Source organism: Drosophila serrata, unplaced genomic scaffold (assembly GCF_035046125.1).
Source record: "Drosophila serrata isolate PLE 108 unplaced genomic scaffold, ASM3504612v1 contig_376, whole genome shotgun sequence".
NCBI classification, from domain to species: Eukaryota; Metazoa; Arthropoda; class Insecta; order Diptera; family Drosophilidae; genus Drosophila; species Drosophila serrata.
The window spans coordinates 1065216-1087422 of NW_028257274.1; the positions used below are offsets into that span (position 1 = coordinate 1065216).

Here is a 22207-nt window from a genome sequence, read left to right on the forward strand (position 1 = left end):
AAGATCATGTCCTCTTTATTCATTACGAAATTTTAACTTATTTCTTCACAATATTTAAAAAATGACTGATAAGTAATAATATTATTTACTTAACAAAATATACCACAATTTCCTATACTTTGTTAAAACGTATCAACAAATTAATAATATACATTTCCTTAGTTTTCTTGGTAGTATTTTGGCTACAAAAAAGCCCCTTTGACAATCACTTGTAGAATTCGCATACGGATGTCTGCCTGCATCCGGACGGATCGGATCGGATTGGAATAGAATGGAACGGAAGGAAGGACGGAAGGCGGATGAGCGGGCGGAGGATGGGAATATATGGTTGGACAAACTAATCCGACGGCAGCAGAGATTGCATGAAGACCTCAGCCATTAGCCATACTCGTACTCGTCGTTGTCGGCCAAAAGCAGCATCGCATATGTATGTGGGGATAGTGTAGTTCCGGCACCGAACTGAACTCATACGATGGCCATGATGATGGTGACGAGTGACCCGGCAAGCGATTTTGGACTTGTGCACGATTTAGGCTTTGGCTTTTGTTTGCTTTTTATGAGTGTGTGCATGTCCGTCAGTGTGTGGGACTTTCGTTTTGTTTATTTATACTACACACAAAAACACACTACACACGGTGGCATTTGTGCGACGGGGAAGCACTTTCTCCTGCCTCAGTTGGATGAGTGAATCCGGAATGCGGCAGCATCGCCGGAGTGTCAGATGATTGAATAAACGAATCAAATTGAATCAAATCATCTGTGGCAAACTTATCCGAGTGTTTAAATGGTAATCTTTTGGTGGTACGAATGGTAAATAAACTTGAAATAAGTAGAAGGGGTTTCGAGGCATACAAAGACATCAAACAAATAAAGGAGTTCCTTTTAAATAAATATAAAGGATTCATAAATATGGATATAAATTTTAAATGAAACAAGCTTGTTGGTCAATTAATCATTGATTAAATTCCGAAATAAATCCTAATTTATTGATTATTGTTAAAAACTTTAATGATAGAGTATGCCTATAGTCATTAGAAACTGCTTGATGTGACATAAAACCAATGATAGAGAATTCTATAAAATATCCAGAGTGTTTTATGACCCACTGAAGCCATCGCTCTCAGCATCCGGACCATGGCTAGGATTATAAAACCACTGGCGCTTCCTCCTCTCGATCTGCTATACAAAAACATCAGCATTTTCCATTTGCAGCCCCAAACTCCGTCCACAAACATCCCCAGATCCTCTTTGGCAGACTAAATCGCATATAGAGCCGGGGGCCAAACAATGGCGGCCAATGTTTGAGTTCCCGCAAGAGATTTATGATGGACAACTGCGTCGAAATATTTATGCAGCTGTACGTATTTGCGGCACGATTGCCGCCAGACTCCACCTCCATCTCCACCTCCATCCGATGTGGCCACTTTGCACCTACGGCAGACATGAAAAACTATTTTCCATTGCTGGCGCACAAATAGGCGAAAATAACAGAGTGAGTGAGGAAAACATGCTCTCGGACATTTGCAGCTCGTTGGCACAAAGCACTTTTAGAAAAAAGTTTTTAGCTTAGAGTTCTGCAGGAATGGGAAATGAAAAAGATATATAGATATTTTTGCGCGTAGTTTCATTTCTTTCAATTTTGAAATGGGGCTGAAAAGAGCGCAGTCAGATGATGGGTGACGTGTGAATGTGGAAGTTCGCTTGCAGTTCACCTACTCAACTTTTTATGTATTTTCTTTTTTTTGGGTGCCACTTTATTGCAACCAGCTCCTGCTACTATGGAGGGTTCAATAACCCCTGGCACACCCACCACACACACACACACACACACAGCATCCCCATCAGCAGCCATTGGCAGCGACAGCTTCCGCAGCGGCACTCGCAGTTGCATCTGATAATTGTGCCATCAGGCGTGCAGTAGTTCGCCGCTTCAAGTTTGTCGCTGCCGCATTTATTTTCGTAAATTTTTTCACACATTTTCACAACAAATGATGATGGCAAATGAAATGCAGGCATTTAGCAGCAGGAGTTTGCACACACATATTCCAGATGCTAGCAAAGTTCCTCCTATTATGGTTAAATGGGGCCATGATAGCTTCTAAAAGGAGAGATTTTCTCTTTTTTTGCTTCAATTTTAGTCCCTTTCCAGTTAGTCTAAATTATTTAAATTGAAGGTTTTTGATTGTAATTATAGGAAATATCTGCAATTCAAATATGATATTTTTGCTTTGCCAAATAGTTGTTAAAATTCAATTGAATATCAATTACAGTAAAGTCAATACACTGAGCACAGAAAGTTTACTTTTTGGCAATAGATTTTTACTTCTAAAGCTTGCTATGCAGTGAAGAAGTCATTTCCGACCCTATAAATCATATATATTCTTGATCAAAATCGACAGAAGAATCGATCTGGCTATGTCTGGTGAAAAAATACAATTTTTCTAAATATTCAAAATTTGAAATTTTTATAAATTGTCAAAAATTGGCAAAATTTTGAATTTTTTAAAATGGTATATTTAGTATGCAGTTTTGTTACCCTAATAAAAACTAACATAAAAACGCTTTCTGAATTCAAATGAAGTCATTTATGACTTAGTTATGAATTTTTTAATTTAGATTTTCCTAAAAAAATTTTCATATAAAAATACAGATTTAAAGTTTATTTATTTTAAAAAGTCCGGAAAGCAAATTTTTGCCAATAGTCATATATACTAAGATGTGCTATACAACATTTTAAAAATGTAATTAAAAGTTAAGTTTTCATAAAAATACCCATCCATTTATATTCATTAAACTCACCAAGTACGCTACCATTATTTTGTTCTTCTTTTTAGCTATTAAATATTAATAACCCAACTGTTATTTAAGTGAAGCTCGTTATTCTCTCATAATTCTAATCAAGGAATGCAGACGGTATTGAGGGAAAAAAGGGTTCAACTGCTGCAATAAACCCATGCGTTCGCTTCAATGGATTTGGTTTCAATTTTGTTTATTTCTGTTATACATATATGAATTCTGTATTGGATTCTTGGCATTTGCTTTGTCCCGACAACGACCCTGAGCAAAAAAAAATATATATATAAAGAAAAATGGGAAACGCATTCAATTTGTCTCTGGTCTGTCGCTTTGGCTCCATATTCCTGCTGGGATTAGGAATATATAGCAGCAGCACAGCGGGGTTTCTTAGGGATATACACACATTCATGTGTGTGAAGTTAAAATGGCAATCATAAATTGTAGTCCAGCTCTGGTTTTGGCCATCGCTTGCAGGCCAGATGGTTACCAATTATCTGCTCTGGTTTATTTTATTTTGCCCCTCCAACCGTTGACTGAACAATTAAAATAACATTTACAAATTTAAAATGCGATTTGCATAAATTACGCTGCCGCTGCTGCCATGCTGCCACACAGCTGCAGGGACTCTCACGGATAAGGGGGGATAATTTATATATGGGGATATAAATATACACATATGCATATATCCCAAATATATACTGTACATATGCATTGGTGAGCCCAAAACATAAGCTCCATTTTGTGGCATTATCTGAGCAGCTTTTGAGCTTGTTTGCCTCGCCTGCTTATTTATGCCAATTTGCATAAACAATGATTGCAGCATACACAGACGGCAACGATAACAATTTGTGGCAAACAGGTTGCTCAGACACATGGCAATTGTTTGTGTTATATGTACGAGGGCTTACACTTACACACACATGCGCATGTACAAATATGCAGCGCCAGGAAGTATGCAGTAAAAAGTTGGGCAAATGCAGCCAGAGTCCTTTTGCAGCCATCCTCTTCAGCAGCTTACTCTCCTCTCTGTCAGCTGATCCTGCAACTGTTGTGGCACTTCACTCACACCCCAGGCACACATACCTGGCCCTGTCCCTGGCCCTGTCATTCTTGTTGGCATTAATTAATTATGTAAACAGTTTAAATGCAAGTTTATTTTATTTACACATGTTTCTGCTTGTTTGCCTGTGTGGCAGGTTGAGAGCAGGGAATGCCATTTCAATAAATGCACCTAAAATGCAAGCGGAATGTACAGGTGCTGGGCAGGTGATAAATTTTCAGACAAATGTGAGAGTATATTACATACCATATACATTTCGACACTTCAAAATATATAGATTAGAATATGAATTTTCCTTCTCCTTTTTAAAGCTCTCCTTTACTTTGTATACTCATTCAATTTCTCAGAGTGTATATAAAGGCATGGAAATTGTTTGCTGGAGTGTCAGAAAATGCATTCAATAGCCAGGAAAAGCCCCTTCGGCTGGCAATTCATCCTTTTGAACGCTGCGGGCGGATGGGAGTTGCAGTGGAAAGTTCCCCGAAATCAACTGAATTCACTTCCGATTTTCCAACATTTCCGCAAACTGCATTTTCAATGCCGCCCGCCAATCCGACTTCGCTTCTGTTTGAATCAGAGGACTCGCTTTTGAAATCCTCCGATAGTCATAAGCATGCCCGAATCTGTCATCGGGCTTATTGGGGAATGCTGCCAATGGAATGTGTTGTGCGTGAATTTATTGTCTGCTCTGGATTTTCCATGAAAGCTGACAGTTGAATTCGTATTTGTATTAATTTAATTAATTTGCATAAACGAAAGCTATTTTGTTTGAAATTCATTTAACGCAATATATGTATATTTGGTTGAAACTAAGTTAAGCATTAAATAGATGCGGTTTTTAATTAAGAGCATACAAAGTTCCATTGCCCAAAAAGTTTGCTGCTGACGGTCATGCGGCTTTGTAAGCTGATCCTGTTGGCTGTTTTGCGGTGAGCATCCCAACAATCTCAACCCCTCAGCCATACCATCCCATCCAGTCTGCCCCTCGAAACGGCAACAAACTAACTCAATCCGTCTGCACACAATGCCGCTAAAAGTGCGAATTGTAAATAGTTTCTGGCATCAGGCTCCAGCTCCAGCTCCAGCTCTGGCTCTGGCTTAGCGATGGACTTTTTGAGTGAAGGAAAAGCCTGCAGGCGTCCACTAAGCAGCTATGAAGGAATCAAGTCGAGGGATTTCGAACAGGATATGAGATGCACTGGCAAAAAGGGAAGGTAATTTATAATTCTCAATATTTGTCCTCTTCCCCATTAAACAACATTCTTGCATCTTTGATACTACTCTTAAATATATTCAAAATGAATAGTTTAGAATCCTTTGAATATCCTTTTCCTTACAGTGCACTTTATGCACTCTGTACCTTTACACCTTTCCTGTTTTCCAACTACTACTGCCTGGTTTATTCCTCGATTTTAGTGCAACTTGTTAAGGAAACACGACGCCAGGCTTCCATCTCTAGCCCCAGGACCCCGCATCCTGCTGCAATGCAAGCAATGCCTTCCTTAGTGCCTTTTTTATTCGGAAAGCGTGAGAGAGTTAGCGGCAATGCAAGGCGGCGCGACGTTAGTTTGTTGCCACTCTGCCATTCTGCCATTTTGCAAGAGCTCTATCAATGTGAATGTGAGTGCACTGAGCGAAAGAAAGCTTAAATTATATATAGAACAAAAGTTTGGTTAACAAAGTAGCAAACAATGTGGCCTCTTTTAGTTACAGATTTTATGAGAATTATGTTCAAAAATTGAAGCTGTACCTAAACCTAACATAAGTAACTTAAGCAACTTTTAAGAAGACATTTCCCTGTGTGCTAGTATGAATGGGGCTTCCCCCGGAACATCAGAGTGTATGTGTTTCTCGGGTAGAAATGGGGGTAAATTATTTGCAGTCACTTGGGCAGGTTGTTTAAGTTTGCAAGGAGCCAGGAGTGGAAGCACTGGGAGGAGCAGTGCCTTCCAGGCCACTTGAAGCCATCGCGCCTTCGCCAAAGACTGACATTTTGGTCGCTCCGGCTTTGCGGTTGTTATTGTGATGCTGTTGTCATCATTACTGTCGCCAACTCGGCTGCGATCGTGGTTCTTGTCTGGTTGGTTGCACCATTACCATTACCATTGGAGTGCCATTTGTGGTTTGATTTCTTGTGTTCAGCCGCAGTCACGCCCCACCCATTGTTGCTGCTGCTCCTGCTGCTGCTGCCTTGATGGAAGTTTTGTGCTTTGACCTTTGGAGTATGCAAATTAATTAGCGAGCACAAAGTACGCACTCCCTCACACAATCCCTTTTGAGGAGCTGCAAATTGCTTAAAGTGTTTGCAACGAACGCATTATGACACGGAGCCCGGGAATCTCCATTGCTAAACGCTCTGGCTGTGTGTTGCATACTTATGGGAGCCCAGACCTTAATTAACTTTTAAGCACTAAGAGCACTGCAGTTGCGAGTTACGAGTTACGAGTTAAGAGTATTTCGGAAAATTGTTTGATGCATACCCCTAGAGACTCTGGGGATTCTGCACATTTTTGGCAAATTAAATTTTCGACTTTCGTTTCAAATTGCGGCCCCCAAAAACTTCAATTGAAAGTTGATTACCTTCCCCCCTCTTCCGGCCGTTTGGCCGTAAATTTGATCCCACTCTGAAATTCAATTAGGTCGCTCTGTGCGTAGAAAAACCGAAGGAAAAATTGTTTATTTTCTCCCGATTGAATGTGCCACGGGGGGCCACGGAGCATGTTGCGTGCATTTGCATATATTAGGTGGCCATTCAATCGGAGTTCCGATTCGGTTTGACCCACTTCTTTGCTGGGCAGTCAGGGCAAACAATTCATTAATTGTCCACTGCGAACGCGAGTGGAAAATAAGAGTAAATAAACCCCGAGGCGGTCATGATTGATTGCGGAATTTCCCCCAAAGGGAGGAGAAGGGAGTTCGAGAGCTCGGGGGTTCCCCTTATCACGGGGGCAGGACTCTCAGGGCACGCATGCAGATGGGTGATATATGCGGGGTTGTGACTTATCTTTCAATCGAAATGCCAGGCAACCCTCAGACAGGCAGGACTGGAGTCTGCTGATACCGGAGGAGAGCCATAAGAAATGGTTAAGTATGGGATATATGTCTATCGGCATCCACACCCCTGTCATTCCCTTGCCACTTATCACAAATGTATTCACATCGTAGAGGATAAAATAAATTAATTAAGTCCAAGTTAGGGCTTTCATCATTACCCCTAAGCCAGTTTTTTGCTATGTGCACCATAAATCATTCGGTTGAAATTTAATTTATTGTAAAAAAAGTTGTAAGCCCCCAACTAAGAGATACTTAGTCGCCAGTGTTTGATTACAAAATGAATTAAATACCTTTCGGCGTTTATACGGCAAACGCTTAAGCTTTCTTAAAATAATAATCAAATCAGCCGATGTTTTATGTCAAAAGAGTGATATTAAAATGTTTACAAAAAATATAGATTTTTTCGTGTTTAAATATACAATTTTTTACATGGTAACCAAGGTTTTATCATAGCTATGCTAATCCTCTCATTACATTGAACACATATGTTAAGCAATATGTTCAGATACTGTTTAAAAAAATGGGTAAACTCCTGAAAAAACGCCAAGAGGAAAATTTTTATCATGGTGATTTATTTATCAAATTAAAATTGAAATTGGAATAAATTAAACTATGTAAATTTATGTGGCTTTTATGCTAAGTAAACCAAACAAGATTTATTGATTTTATTGACTTCCTCTACGGAGTTCCAATTGTTTATTTATGTTGCATGTGTGCTGTATGTGAATATTAATGGAGAATCACTCGTATTGTCAAACACTTGACGACACTTTGGCAATGATAGTTGGAAATGGGCGGAAGTCGTTTGCTCCACAATATATACAAGCATTCTTTGGATAGGAGTATCTGCCTTCGCCTGTCCTTGGGTGGCTCTGGTAGGAGCACAACTTTTTGACAATTGATGTGAGCAAATACTTATATACTTATAGATAGACCCGCAGATAAACTTGCCTTCCCCTCACCCCGTCAACCCGTCGCAGTCAGACAAATTGCAATCCAAGTCGGTGCTCCTTTCGCCCGTGGCTGACACAAAACTCAGACTTCAACTGGAACCAGGATGCGAAGCCATTGATACGTCCTCGACGCATTGCCAGTCGCCGTTCTTTCGCACAGTCAATTTTCTTATATTTTCTCCTTGCTATATTTTTTTTATATTATTTTCCCTACGCTTTCCCCTCTTTTTTGTTGTTCCTGTTGCAAACTAAGGTAAATTCAATTGAATCGAACAGGGAAGCGGGTGTCTGATCAGAGGACGAGGATGGAAGATGGAGCCTCAGCTTCAGCATGCCACAATAGCGCTTAATTTTCAACGCTGCAACAAGCGGCTGACAGGGGTTTTGTGGGCTGATTGTGATGCTCGAAGAGGATGGGGGGTTTTTGGCGGATTGGTGGATTTGGGGGGTTGCCCATAAATAATGTCGAGTGGAGGCTAGTGGGGGCGGTGTCTGAGCCGATTTCACGTGTGTGCGTCTCAAGTTAACAAGACTTTTCGCTTTTACTCAAACTCGCAGGCTAACACAATTTCCAAAAGCTTTTGTCTTGCCACGACTTGGCAGAGGTATATCAGCAAATCTCATATAGATGTGCACTCAAAGAAAATTTTTACCGAATATGGATGAAACTTTGATAACTTGGTCAAGAGATTTGTTATCTTTATTATCTCGAGTAAGTAAAACATTGATTTAAGCTTGCTATTATAGTAATTTTAAGAAGATATCACATAAATATTACGGGACTTTGGCTACGATTGGATTAAGGATCAAGTTTTAAGGTTGATTAAGGATAAACTCCCATTCCATTTAAATTATTTAACTTAATAAATTATTATTTAAAGATAAGTTTTATAATTCAATGATATATCAAGAAAATAGCAAGGGATTTTGGCATCGAATTCAAGAAATCTTTATCTTCAACTTTAGAGTTTTCAGGTTACTTTGAAAAGGCCTTAAATATTCAGAAAACTCTTAAATTTATTTAAATTAAATTACTAATCAAAGACTAACAAATATTTTTCCAAAATATATTATTTTCTTCCCCACATATCCTCTTTGTGTAAAGATATAGATCCCGGTTTTAGAGATTGGCTTAGAGCGGAGTTGAATCAACGCCGTGGCAAGGCAAATGCGAAGCCATTTCTGTGACCCATGCCATGTATATGTATCTATATGTGCACCCGTACTCACCGGCCTTGCAGGGATCCATGTCAATGTCTCCGGATACCTTTGGTGTCACATGCAGGCGCATCAGCTGCTCGATGGTGTATTTGCTGCGGTAGGGCCGTCGGAGTCGCCGTATCGTGCCCAGATATGCGTCGAATTGCCGGTGGTGATGGTGATGCTCACGCTCCCGTTCCCGTTCCCGTTCCTCCTCCACATCCATCTCCCTGGATACCTGCGGCTCAGCGTCTCTCTCTTTAACCGCCATCAGATCCTCGGATACCGAGTGGCCTCCCGTTGGCCGCGGGCTCTTGGCATGCACCGAAATGAGCACCACGAGCAGACCGGTGGCCAGGAGGAGGGCGCAGTTGGTGCAGCTAACGCCCATGGGCGTGCCACGCCGCCTACGCATCGCAGTGGTTTCCAATTCGTTCGCTCTGGCTTCTTGTGATCTTATTTCGCCTTTTTTGTGGGATTTTTGCTGCTCACCCGGCTGCGTGACCAGTGGCTCGTTCGGATGCTGCTGGTGCGATGGTGTGCCTATCAGTTTGCACTTAGTATTGTATTATTTCTGCATTTTCGCTTAGCACGTGCCGGGCCTGCAATGGAAATGAGAGGAGAGTGTTCGGTTGAGCAAAAACGCAATAGCTGTGATTAGATTGTGGAATGTCGCTCGATGCTGGGTAGCTGGTTAGCTGGTTAGCTGGGAAGCAGCTTCATTCAGGTTCACACCAGACACGGTGGAACTGTTTCTATTTACTCTACCCACCGACCGACCGGCAGTAGTTCGTGCGGTTTCCATTCTCAAGCTCTCGGAAACCCACTGATAACCCTTTGTCTTTGTCTCAGCGATAGAGCTCGGCTCTGGTTTTGTTTTGTTTGGTTTTTCTGACCATGAAATATAGTATTTACCAACACCGAGGTGGGTTGACAAAGTCGTGACATTTCACTGGAATAGATCTACATAGATTCATAGTGTTTTTTACCATGTTTGGTATAGTATTTCTTTTATAAGAATACTTCTATAGATTTGTTTGTTGGTTGTACTTTTGAGAATACTTTTTAAGGGCAATATATTCAAAAGTATATGGAAAAGGTTAGACATTCTTATTTAATTAAATTAATAGCTTATTAGTAAATCCAAATTTGCTAAATAAGCAAAAGTTATTGATGCTCTATATATATTAAATTCTTTGAAACATCTGTATTTTTGCTTTCCTCTGTGAATCTTAGGGTCTGTGTTCCCAAGCCCTCTGAACCGCAGATAACCCTTTATACTGCGGAATGACACACCATTTTCAGCTGAGATTGTGTATTGATTGTATTGTTTACTCACTCTCAAATAATTTCTTTCGTGGAAATAAACAGCAAACTCTTACAAATACAACACCGAAATAAAGTAAATAAATAAAGATCAATAGGCTGAAATGCCACATTTCCCTTTCAATTCCCCCTGGGTTAACCCGATTTACTTATGCATTTTCAATCGAAGATATAGCTCGGAAAGCTGGAAAATTTGCATACAGAGCGGCTGGAAACGGATTCATCTGCTAATTCCGAGCAAAGTCCCAGCTGCAATCGATGCAGGACAAATTATGCAGTCCAAACACTGGGGAGGGAGTGACGGTCTCATCAAGATTGAGATGCTTGTACAAAATATCTTACGGATAGCAGTAGCCTGAGGTAGCTAGAGCATCCGTTCGAATATTTGCATATCTGTAGGGCCACAGCTGCGGGCAGAATAATAGTATTTCAAGAGTATTTTCATTATTTCGCATACATAATTAGGCTTAGTGTTTATAATGCACAGCTCAAAACCAAAAATATTTTAACGATTTAACGAGAAAAACACCTTGACTTAGTACTCAGCTCTTTTATTCCTGCCTCAACCGTCGTCGCCGTCGTCTCTGGGATGTTTGTGTGTTCACATCTGGGCCCCGGGGCCATCATAAAAACTCTGGTAGCTGGTAGCTGGCTTGCTGCACTAAAAACAAAGGAGGTGTAAAATCTAAGCGAAACCCAAAGAGCCAACAACAGATGGACGGGGAGGGAAAGTCGATTAAATGGAAATGGGCAGGCAGGCAGTAAAGTAAGGTACCACAGGCTACAGAGGGACAGGTAAATTCTAGCCATCAACTTAGCACTCAATTAATTCTAAGAGAGTCAAAGGAGGCGGGCGGACGGTGAGCAGGATCAAGGAAAGGCACAGAGAGAACGAGAACCACTGCCACCTTGGAACTATGCACAATAACAGGTAATTAAAAATCGCTTAGTCCCGGCCGAGGAGGAGAAGCACAGGCAATTCACAAAACCTTTTCAATTAACTTGAATGTTTGGCCAAAGCCATTGTCATCAGGCTGTGTTCCTGCCGCTGTTGCTGCTGCTACTGATTTTACCCAACAATTGTGGCAATTTCATTAAATCATTTCATTTCCGGCCCCTACAATCGCACACACACACACATCCGTGCAACAGAACAAATCAACGACTCGGCTGGCTTTTTATGGCAAATTAAGTTGCCTTTTGTGCGGTGCGTTGGCAATTCAAGCAAAGCAGGCAACTAGCAAATAAAGCCAAACACCAACAGCACACAGACAATTCCATGGGCCATGGGCCCTCCTCTGGCACAACTTTCTCGCAGCCAAAACGACAGTCCAACAGTTGTGGAGCGAATGGTATGATGGCAAAGCCAACGGGAGTGCAACATATTTTCTTAATTTCATTTCATTTAATTTCCCTCTGAACAGGAGCAGCAGGAGCTGTTTAAGGGGGCCCAAAGGGATACACGGTGGAACAACAGAAGGGGAGCTATCTTCGGGAAGCCAAAGTTTGCAGTTTTCAATTGAATTAAGGGATTAAATAGGAAATCGATAATAACTTAGCTCAAATTCAGTTGATATTTTTATATGACATATACAATTTTAAAAATTTCATAACTAAGCCAAAAATGCATGAAATTCAATTCGGAAAGGACTCCTATGTTAGTTTTTATTAGGTTAATAAATCTGCATACATAATTTACAATTTTAAAAAATTTAAAATTTTGCCAAATTTTGACAATTTTAATGATGTAACCCCTTATAAAAATTTCAAATTTTGAAAAAATTTCAAAAATTTATTTTTTGACCGGACATGGCTAGATCGTTTCGCCAGTTGATTCTGATCAAGAATATATATGATTTATAGGGTCGAAAATGACTCCTTAACTGCGTTTTAGGGTTCTGACTACAATTAAAGTACCCTGGAAGGCTATTCCTTTTTTGTATACACATTGATTAAATAACCATTTTATTCCTTCTATACAGGAATTCAAAATCCTTTCCCAATCACAGCAAATATTTATTATTTACCGTGTAACAGAAGCAGCCGCATCGGCAGCCATTTCCATAATCCTCGCTCGCATAATTACGTATACGCCGCATGGGACGTCGGAAGACGAGGAGAAGGACGCGAATGATGATGATGACGCCGCCGCCGTTACTTTGCCTTCTCATTTAAGCGAAATTAAAAATTCAATTGATAAATTCCAAACTAAATAAGCACAGGGCGAAAGGACGAGCAAAAAGTTACTTGAAATGTACGAGTAATATTTCAAGGACCTTCTCTTCCACCTTCTCTTGCTCCTACTTGATTTTTTTTCCGGCTTTGTTGCCCGTCTCTGGCAGCAAATTGAAAATCGTTGAAAAGTATGTTAATTGGCTGGAGCTAAAGTTGCCCCACACTTCCCTCAAGCCACTTTTCTCATTATGGAATTTATGCAGAGCCCAAAACCTTCATCTCTACCCACCCAACCATCCGACCCTCCATTCATCCATCCATCCATCCATCCAACCACCCGTGCATCCATTCTGCGGAGAACACGGCTCTTATCGCACCCACATGAACAGAAATAGCAAATATAGCAAATCAGCGATGCTTCAGAGTTATGACTTCTGGGTCTGGGTCAAATCTGGCGTAAACAAATCCCAAATCGATGGCGCCTACGTAATATGTAGGTAGGTGCAAAACAAATGGGGGGCTGTCGTTTTGGGGCGGCTATTAGCGAGAGTGCTCTTTGGATCCGGCGAGTCTTGATGCGCCTTCGATTCGCATTTGAAAGCTTTAAGATGTCATTTTCAAATGGCACGCGCCATTTACTTTTAGTTTAATTAGATGAGATAAGCAGCAGATCCTGCTGAGGCTCCTCCTCGAGTGGAGGCCATCAATCAGGCTTGTCAAGTGCTAGCAACTTTCCAACTACAGGAGCTGACAATGACAAGCGTCAAGTGGCTGGGGAATCCTTGTTTTCCAGCGGGGGCGTCTCCATATCCCTGCCTCTGATTTGTTCGCTTTCCGGAAGTGGCAAGTGGCAAGTGGCAAGTGGAAGTGGAACTGGGACAGGGACTGAGAATGCTTGTGCGTGTGACCAGGACTAGAGACGCCCATCCATGTCTTTGTCGTTTTAGTGTTTTACAAGAGCAAATCCTGACAGGACAGCGCAGCCCTTTGTTTGCCTAATTTTGATTTTCCCCTTCCGTTTGGCAGTTGGCATTTGCAGTTGCCAACTATCTTTGACTCGATATGAATTGAAATGGCTCTCGAATGGATTTGAAAGAGAGCCCTCTAAATGGCAGGATGGTAGGATTGAAATATAACGGGCGTGACTGTGGATGCAACTCCGACCAGTTCCGGAGTTCTTTGGCGCATTTTCGCAAGGACATCGCATCGAAATTCAGGACGCAGCCGTGGCCCTGTCTTGCCTAACAAGTGGGAGTGGGACTGGCAATGGGACTGCCTGGCGACTGTGCCTCAATTTGGAAACAACTTAATTTCAATTACTGACGCAAAGGCTACTGCTTGGATGGCCGAAATGGCATAATGAATCGGGCATCTGCAGTCCGGGAGGAAGTCCTCAGTTTGGACTCTCGACTCGAGTCCGCTGCGGCCGACTTTTATGCGATTTAAAATGCTTTACAAGCGCAAAATGCAGCCAGGCGGCTGAACTAACAACAAACAGGCAAACGCAAACAAGCAGAGCGACAGACAGCCAGAGCTAGGATGGAGGCCAGGGGCCAGGACATGGACACGGACACGGACACGGACACAGACCCGAATCCGGACACGGATACAGATACCAACGAGCCCGAGAGCAGGCAAAGCCAACGGCAAATAATTAAACTTGGCTGCCTGGCACCTGTGGCCCTTGTACGCCGGATCAGAGCCGGGGCCATGGCCAAAACCAGTGGCAGCACCCAGTCCTCTGGCTCTGCCTGGTTCCTGCAACTGTAGCACAAAACGAAATGAGTGGGAGTGGGTCGAGTCCTGATTATTTAGCAGCTTGGCTTGGCTTGGCTCGGCCCTGCTTGGCATGTGAATGTAAATAAAGTTCAGCCATAAAACACCCCGCAGACTGACAGCCACCCGCCCGCCAATGGGGTCATAATCTGCAGCAACAGCAGAGCCCCCAAGGGTCCCTAGGAGAAGGGCGATGCAAATAACCACAGGGCCAGCTAGGAGCCACTGGACACGGGACGCCATAGCTGTCCGTAGACGGTTCGGGTTCGGTTCATAAAGAATCTGCGATTTATTTATAAACTTGCCTGGCAGGAGCGGCACTAAAGTTAAGAAATAATTAATACTAACAACGACGAATGACGAGCGGCCTGTGGATTGTGGCCAAGGGGGAATTGCGGCCGCCATGGCCCATTGGAGCGTCGGGATGCGCACCTTTTGCATCCTCACCTTATACCCCGGATGTTACCCGGTTGCCCTGGGATGCTACGGTGCCCTGTTGTTTCGGGTCATGAATAACAATTGCCGGAGAGCGACGGCACAGAGGCTGCAAAAATATGGCGGCAAAGATTTCTTTTTATGGTGATTGCGTGGGAAAATTGTTGGCAGTCGGCGGTCGGAGATGGAGACGGAGACGGAGGCCCATGTCGGAACTGAGGCCCCCCCCTGGATGGCTGCCAGGATGGCGATAAAATATGAAAAGAATAAAACGTAAAACAGCCCCAAATGCAAATATGAAAAGCGAGTGAAATCCTTTTAATTTGGCAAATAAAAGTGACGCCACGGCCGAGGCAACCGTTGTACAAATTTATGTGGGAGCCCAAGCCGTCCCTCCCGTGGACAATATACGACCGGAGAAGCTCCGGCTCCCCCGAAAATGGAGGATACTTTGCGGGGATTGGCGACTTAACTTCTGGCATGTAAAATTGTAAACGATCTGAAAGGGAGAAAAGCTCTGGGAAAAGTTTGCGGCCAAGTTTCGCCAAGTACAAAGTGCCAAAACCACGGCCAAGGCAAATCGAAGCCATTGAATTGCATCGAAGTTGAATTGAAGCTCCGGAAGTTCCCCGATTACGGATTAGGGGAAACATCCGGCAAGTTCTCAACTCCCAATTAAGTTATCTTTCGCCGACAAAGCACTGCGGGGATAATAATTACTCGAAGAAATATGACAAAAAGTGAAATTGCACATAAATTAGTCTGTGGGGCCCCGGCCAAGTAAGTGAAATATAAAATCTGCTTAGTCCTTAATTAATTACATACGCCGAGGAAGGGGAAGGAGACCAGACCGTGAGGGGTATCCACGGGCATGACAGGATCTCAGCCAAGTGGAAGTGGAGCCACTCACCCGCACTCTGGCAGACAAACAAACACTTGCGACATATCATTAACTTTGCTTTATGGCAACCGAAATTGGGGGAAAACCGAGCACGGTTGGGAGGCAAAAATAAAAAAAAAATTGAATTGAAAGCACTGCCAGGCGTGGCAAAAGATGAAGTAAAAATACATGAGAAATAACTCGTGGAGTTTTGCTGCTGCTGCTGCTGCTGGGGTGACAGGCTCCTTCGTTTGGGGGCAAAGGAAGGAGAATGGTGGTTTCGAGGACCCTGAAGATGTGGATGCGATGTCTGCTTGTTAGCAGGCTGGCGTCAGCTGTAACGCCCACACACATAGAAAAATAATAGAACAGGATTTGGGAATGGTAATAACACGATTTGTATTTTTATTTTAATTTGTAAAACAAAAAGTACAATTTTAAAACGTGAGTTCATGCCCATAGCACACACACAAAGTTCTAATTTGTAGGCAGGTTTGGGTATTGTTACTGTCCTTGCCAGGACTCCCATCAGTTGTCCTTGTCCCTGGTACAATTTTATTATAATTTCTATGACCGCCACATGAGCTCTTTCTTGCTGTGTACATAAGACCTTCCCCCTGCCAGGACCTCCCCATTCTGCCAGGACTCGCAGCTGTTAAAGCAGATACAGGACACTTTCTAATATCCATAAAATAATTCAAATCTTGTTGGCAGATTTGCTGCCGTTGCTTGCCTTGGTCGGCAGGTAAATTTTGGGGTTTAATACCTTCAGTTTATCCCTCGTTCACTGCAGTTGTCTTCGCTTGCGGCTATTCCCTTTGGACGTACTCCCTCTTCGAAACTTAATTCGCTTTTAATTTTTGCCCTGCTGCGACAGCAAAAAATGCGGAAAAATTCCCATTGCCATGGCAAATAAAAAAAACGAAAAGTGAACCGAAAATATAGCAGAAATTTGTTAAGCACGCGCTATCAGACTGAAGTGCGTGTGTTGAGGAAAGCCGGGGTAGAAGCTGGGAAAGCCGGGGGAGCTGGAAAACAGACCGAAAAGGAAGTAAAGGCGACAGGACTATGGATGGGAGGAGTCCTGGGAACGACACTCGAGGAGAGTCCAAATGAATTCTATTCAAAGCGCTGCTGCTGCTGCTGCTGCCACAAAAAATATGAAATGAAATGTTGTCGCTGGGGAGACAGTGTCCAGGACGAGAGAAATATTGTTAAGAAATGCATACGCGGGCAATTTTTATTCCCTGTCCTTTCGCACAGCAGCGGAATTGAAGGGGCAGGCGCTTGGGGGTGATGATGAAGATCCGGCTGCTTAAACACGAAATGCTTAATGGCCAAGTTGCCACAAAATGTTTGCCAGACAAGGGCCAGGGACTCACTGAGGCGAAGTCGAAATGCGTTTCTAGCTGCGAAGGTCCTTCTGTCCTCCTGCCTGTGTGTGTGTGTGAGCGTGAGTGAGTGGGTTTGTGTGTTGTCGGGCTTATTGGAGCGTGAGCAACCTGGGCAACAATATCAATATGCGTCTTTTGTGCTCCGCCGGCTGCCCGGTCCCACACACCACCACCACCACCACCACCCACACTCACTGACAATTGTTCGCCGCCGGAAGTTGATATTCTGGCAAGCGGAAGTGTTGGAGCGTCTTACCCTCCGAATTTCATATTTTCCATTTCATTTTGCCCCCTTTCTCCGCGCATAAATTTCATCCATAGTCCCAGCATCCAAACAAAACGCGAATCATATGAAAAAGTTCTGTGTTCTGCGTTCTGGGCTGAGGCGAGGCTGAAGACGACATTCCGCAAAACGCAGCCAGAGCCAATTAAGGCTAATGCCTGGCTTTGGTCCCTTTTGGTCGGCTTTGGACCCGTTGGCGCTCACCTTTAATTGCCAAGAACGAGGATCGTTGGCCAAAACAAGAAAGGGGAAACAAAGGAGTCACGAAAAGATGGTCACAAAGAAGAACCAGCTTGATACAGTGAACTAATAAAAATGAAACGAATATTGGTTTTCACAGAAAAAGAATGTTTAAACAAGAAAGGAGATTAATTTTGAGAAACTAAAAATTTGTATATCCTTACAACTTGTGCATTATTATAGTTATTTATAGTTTAATCCAAGTTTTTCAAATATCATAACATAGCCAAAAATGCAATAATTTCAAATCGGAAAAGCTTTCCGTGCTAATTTTGATTAGGTTAATAAATCTACATACTCAATTTAACATTTTAAAAAATTAAATTTTTTGTCAATTTTTGACAATTTTAACGATGTAACCATTTATAAAATTTTCAATTTTCTAACAAATTTTTGAAAAATTTATTTTTTGACCGGACATGGCTAGGTCGACTCGGCTGTTCATTCTGATCACGAATATATATGATTTTTAGGGTCGGAAATGACTCCATTACTGCATAGTATACTTATAACTAGAATCAGAGTATTATAATTTTAATAATTACCCAAATAATTATTGTTATTCAAGCATTACTTTGTAAATGTATAAACAAGCAAAAACATACAAGACTTTTGCAGAAAATACTATATTCTTATATAATATATACGTATATTAAATTTAATGCATCTTAGCGTTTAACTTGAAATTTGAACTGGAACTTGTATTGTATTGAAATTTTTTTTCAAATAAAATCAGACTATGAGTAACACTATTTATTCTGATATAACATATCTTAAAAATGTTGTTAACCCTTGAAAAGTGTATTCACTCTTTAGAATGTGCATTTTAAGGTGAAATACCAATTGGGTAGCCGGATGACGACGATGGGATTGGTTCCCCGGACCCGCTCCCGCGAGATCGAGTTCGTTGCTACCAGGAGGAATCCGCGCCCGCCTCAATTTCGCGGCATTTTTTGTTTTGTTTTTTTGTTTTGTGTTGTGGGCACCTTGACTCTTGTTTGTTCCGTATTGCAAAAACACAGATACGACGACACAAAGCGAAATCGGAAAAAATTCTATTTTAATTATGCCGGCGGCCTTTAGATTGGCAATTGACGAGATCTGCGTTGTGTGTATTTTGTTGTTTGTATTTTTTCGAAAAGCGGAAAAGTGGAAACCGCACGGCGGAGATGATACTAGTGAGAGTGTAAGACGCAAAACACCCACAAAAACCAGCGATGCTGGTGGTACTGTAAGCCAGGAGCGGACCCGGGTGAGGGGCACCGAGATGACGGTGCACACACACGGAGGCTGCGGCAGCGGTAGGCGGCATCGGCCGCGTGCCGTTTTTTATTTATAGCCATTGAACGTTGCTGCGCTGCTATCAACAACAGCAGCATCCACACAGAGCGAAAAAGCGTTATTAAATTGGGATTAAATGATATAATTTATGTATTATCTGCCCTTAGGGAGCTACTCTTTTGTTTTTTAACAGATTAAAACCACTCAAGAGTGACAGTCTTAAGCACATAGAATTCATCGTCAAATTAAAATTAGATTCACAAGATAATCTTCCATAACAACAGTATCCAAGAGAACAAGTTTAAATTTAATGTAACCTTTTTAATCAAATTAAGATACAAGATGCAGTTCAAATAATCAAAAAACAAACAAACAATCATAGTTATTGTAAGGTACCAAACTAAGCTCTTATCTCAAAATTTTATATCACTTCTTGAGGTCTTTATGTTAACTAAACAAGTAATATTATTTTAGTTCCGTGTACATCGTCCGCCACAACAGCGTGTTTATATTTATTGTCGCCGAGCGAGAGACACAAGACCAGAGGAATTAATAATAACGCAAAAACAAAGACCAGAGCGAAGCCTTCGCCACTGATAACACACGTTGAATGCATATAACGATCATAATCGAATTAAAATCGAGTGCGAAGATCACAATTAAGACGAGTGATTAGCGTAACACAGCCACGAGGTGAGAGGCAGTCCAAAAAACCCTGATTCACTTGTTGAATAAGCCGAAATTTCCACACCATTATTACCGATCCAATGCCAATCGGAATTAATATCCTTTGCAGGTACACAAAGGCAAGTATCTCACACAAAATACCAAGAAACAACACTCACTTCAGAGGCAGCTATAGCTATTTATCCTTTTGCCCCTTGTTGATATTTGTGTTTGGCCATTTGATTCAAACAAGTTTGTTGCCAATATTCTTTCGTTTCGCGCTGCCGATGCCGATTTTTCACTGCGAAAGCACACGTCCGTTCACTACCGAAGTTGCTCGCGTTTTGAGAACCAAAACAGAGCAGATAATCACAGACACTCGAGATTCGGGTTCCCGGCAAGAGCATGCGCCGGGCACGGAACAGCTGCGAGGAGGCTGCGGGCTCAGTGCTGTGGCAGTGCGCCCAACAGGCTGCAGCGTTTAAGCTGCTAACACATCAGGCAGACATTAGAGATCCTTTGGTCGTCGATCAGATTATTTCTGATACAGAAGCACTTATTTTTAAAATAATTTAAAATATTTTGAAATCAATTTTTAAGCCAAATGTGTAAATTGCAGTTTAAAAACTTCTCATTTAAGTGAAATTTCAAATTAATATTTAAAAAACATAAGAAATGGCATATTTATAATATAAACACATTTTAAATAAATTCAAATTCACGTCTCAAAAGTTGCCGCCTATTAATAAGTGTGACCAGCTGGCTCTTGCTTTTAAGTATTTTGAATGGAATTACCGACAGGCACACTGGTTGCCATCCTAGTTATTTTTGGCCAGAAAAATTTTTTATTCTTTTCTTTTTCTGAACCTATGTAAGCATGACTCAAAAGTGCGAGACTACCGACTGCGGCAAGGACGCGACTCTGCAGTGCCCCACCTGCCTGAAGCTGGGCATTAAGGGTTCCTTCTTCTGCTCGCAGCCGTGCTTCAAGGGATTCTGGAAGGAGCATAAGGCGATCCACGCTCTGGCAGGTGAGAGATCTTGGTGTTCCTGTTCCGACGATAAATTTCACCAACTGACACTGGAACCCGTATCTTCTAGCTGGAGGCTCCAAGCCCGTTGAGGGAGATGGCGTCTACAATCCGTGGCCGCATTTCCGCTTCACCGGCAAGCTGCGTCCGTATCAACAGACTCCCAAACGCACCGTACCAGAGGCCATCCAGCGCCCCGACTACGCTGACCACCCAAATGGACGTTCGCTCTCCGAGGAGGCCTTGCGCGGCACCAAAATCAAGGTGCTGGATGACGAGGAGATTGAGGGAATGCGCGTTGCTGGCCGACTGGGCAGAGAGTGTCTGGATGAGGGCGCAAAGGGTGTGGAGGTGGGCACTACCACCGACGAACTGGACCGGCTGGTCCACGAGGCGGCCATTGAGCGGGACTGCTATCCGTCACCTCTGAACTACTACAACTTCCCCAAGTCCTGCTGCACCTCGGTGAACGAGGTGATCTGCCACGGCATACCGGACCAGCGACCGCTGCAGGATGGCGATCTGTGCAACATCGATGTGACCGTGTACCACCGCGGCTTCCACGGTGATCTCAACGAGACCTTCTTCGTGGGCAATGTGTCCGAGAAGCACAAGAAGCTGGTGCAGGTCACGCACGAGGCTCTGAGCAAGGCCATAGAGTTTGTGCGTCCCGGTGAGAAGTACCGCGACATCGGCAACGTGATCCAGAAGTATGTGGCTCCCCACGGATTCAGTGTGGTGCGCAGCTACTGTGGCCACGGAATCCATCGCGTTTTCCACACCGCGCCCAATGTGCCTCACTATGCCAGTAAGTTTGCGTCCTTATCCTCTTAACAAAGCCTCCTAAATATCTTTGAATTGCAGAAAACTCAGCTGTGGGCGTCATGGCCCCTGGTCATTGCTTCACCATCGAGCCCATGATCTCCATTGGCGTACAGAAGGCTGAGACCTGGCCCGATGACTGGACAGCGGTCACCGCCGACGGTCTGTACTCCGCTCAGTTTGAGCAGACGCTTCTGGTCAACGAGACGGGCTGCGAGATTCTCACAAAGCGTCGCGAAAACAATGGCCAGCCGTGGTTCATGGACAAGATGTAAGCCCACCACTGCCAGCTTGGGTTACAACGTAGATTCTAAGGCTTACGACTCGGTTATCTGGTTATGATCAAGCTTTAATTTGTAATTTTACAATAAAATCTAGGTTTTAATCCCAAGTCCCCTGCGTCTTTCCTTCCATTTGGCTATTCATTTTTCAAGGGGCGCGTAATTCAGCAGTTTTTCGATGAGATCCACATGTCCGAGCAGCATCCGGCGACAGCAGTACCGCTTTAGGCCCAGAGCGTCCAGGGCGTCACTAAATGGAATCAAGCAAAGGGAAAATTGGGTAAATGCGCTGCAAGCACGAGTCTTGGCCGGCTCTACTAACCCTTCTGTGTATTCCGCCTGCAGCAGGCCTAGGTATGACTCCCACTTGTTGCCAATGACTTTGCCGCAGGTGAAGCAACGGATCGGGATAATCATGGTGTCTTTTGTGCTTTATTTAACGAGAAATTCACTAAAATTGCGCGGACCACAACAAATACGACACAAAATGTGTTTTCTTTACTCAGTATGACCACGTTTTGGAAGTGAAAAAATCTTAAAATATATTGCCTCTG

At 42.8% G+C, this 22207-nt stretch overlaps 3 protein-coding genes across 3 annotated transcripts in view; 1 reads left to right on the forward strand and 2 right to left on the reverse strand.

Moving 5' to 3' along the window:
• tok (tolloid-like protein 1 tolkin) overlaps positions 1-19970 on the reverse strand; it is a 31764-nt gene extending 11794 nt beyond the window's left edge. Inside the window, exons 1-2 of the mRNA XM_020961713.2 lie at positions 19699-19970; positions 9094-9665 (exon numbers count right to left, since the gene is read on the reverse strand). Of these exons, the coding sequence (XP_020817372.2) occupies positions 9094-9478 (385 nt within the window). The 5' untranslated portion in view covers positions 9479-9665; positions 19699-19970. The remainder of the gene's footprint in view (positions 1-9093; positions 9666-19698) is intronic.
• Positions 19971-20281: 311 nt separating this feature from the next.
• LOC110190867 (methionine aminopeptidase 1) lies at positions 20282-21763 on the forward strand. Its single transcript, XM_020961518.2, has 3 exons — positions 20282-20550; positions 20621-21358; positions 21415-21763. Exons 1-3 carry the CDS (start codon positions 20397-20399, stop codon positions 21645-21647), a joined length of 1125 nt encoding a protein of 374 aa, XP_020817177.1. The 5' UTR covers positions 20282-20396; the 3' UTR covers positions 21648-21763.
• On the reverse strand, positions 21701-22204 carry Polr2L (DNA-directed RNA polymerases I, II, and III subunit Rpb10). The gene is made up of 2 exons (XM_020961519.2): positions 21976-22204; positions 21701-21903 (listed from the first exon to the last, which is right to left on the reverse strand). Exons 1-2 carry the CDS (start codon positions 22068-22070, stop codon positions 21795-21797), a joined length of 204 nt encoding a protein of 67 aa, XP_020817178.1. The 5' UTR covers positions 22071-22204; the 3' UTR covers positions 21701-21794.
• Between the last annotated feature and the right edge of the window lie 3 nt (positions 22205-22207).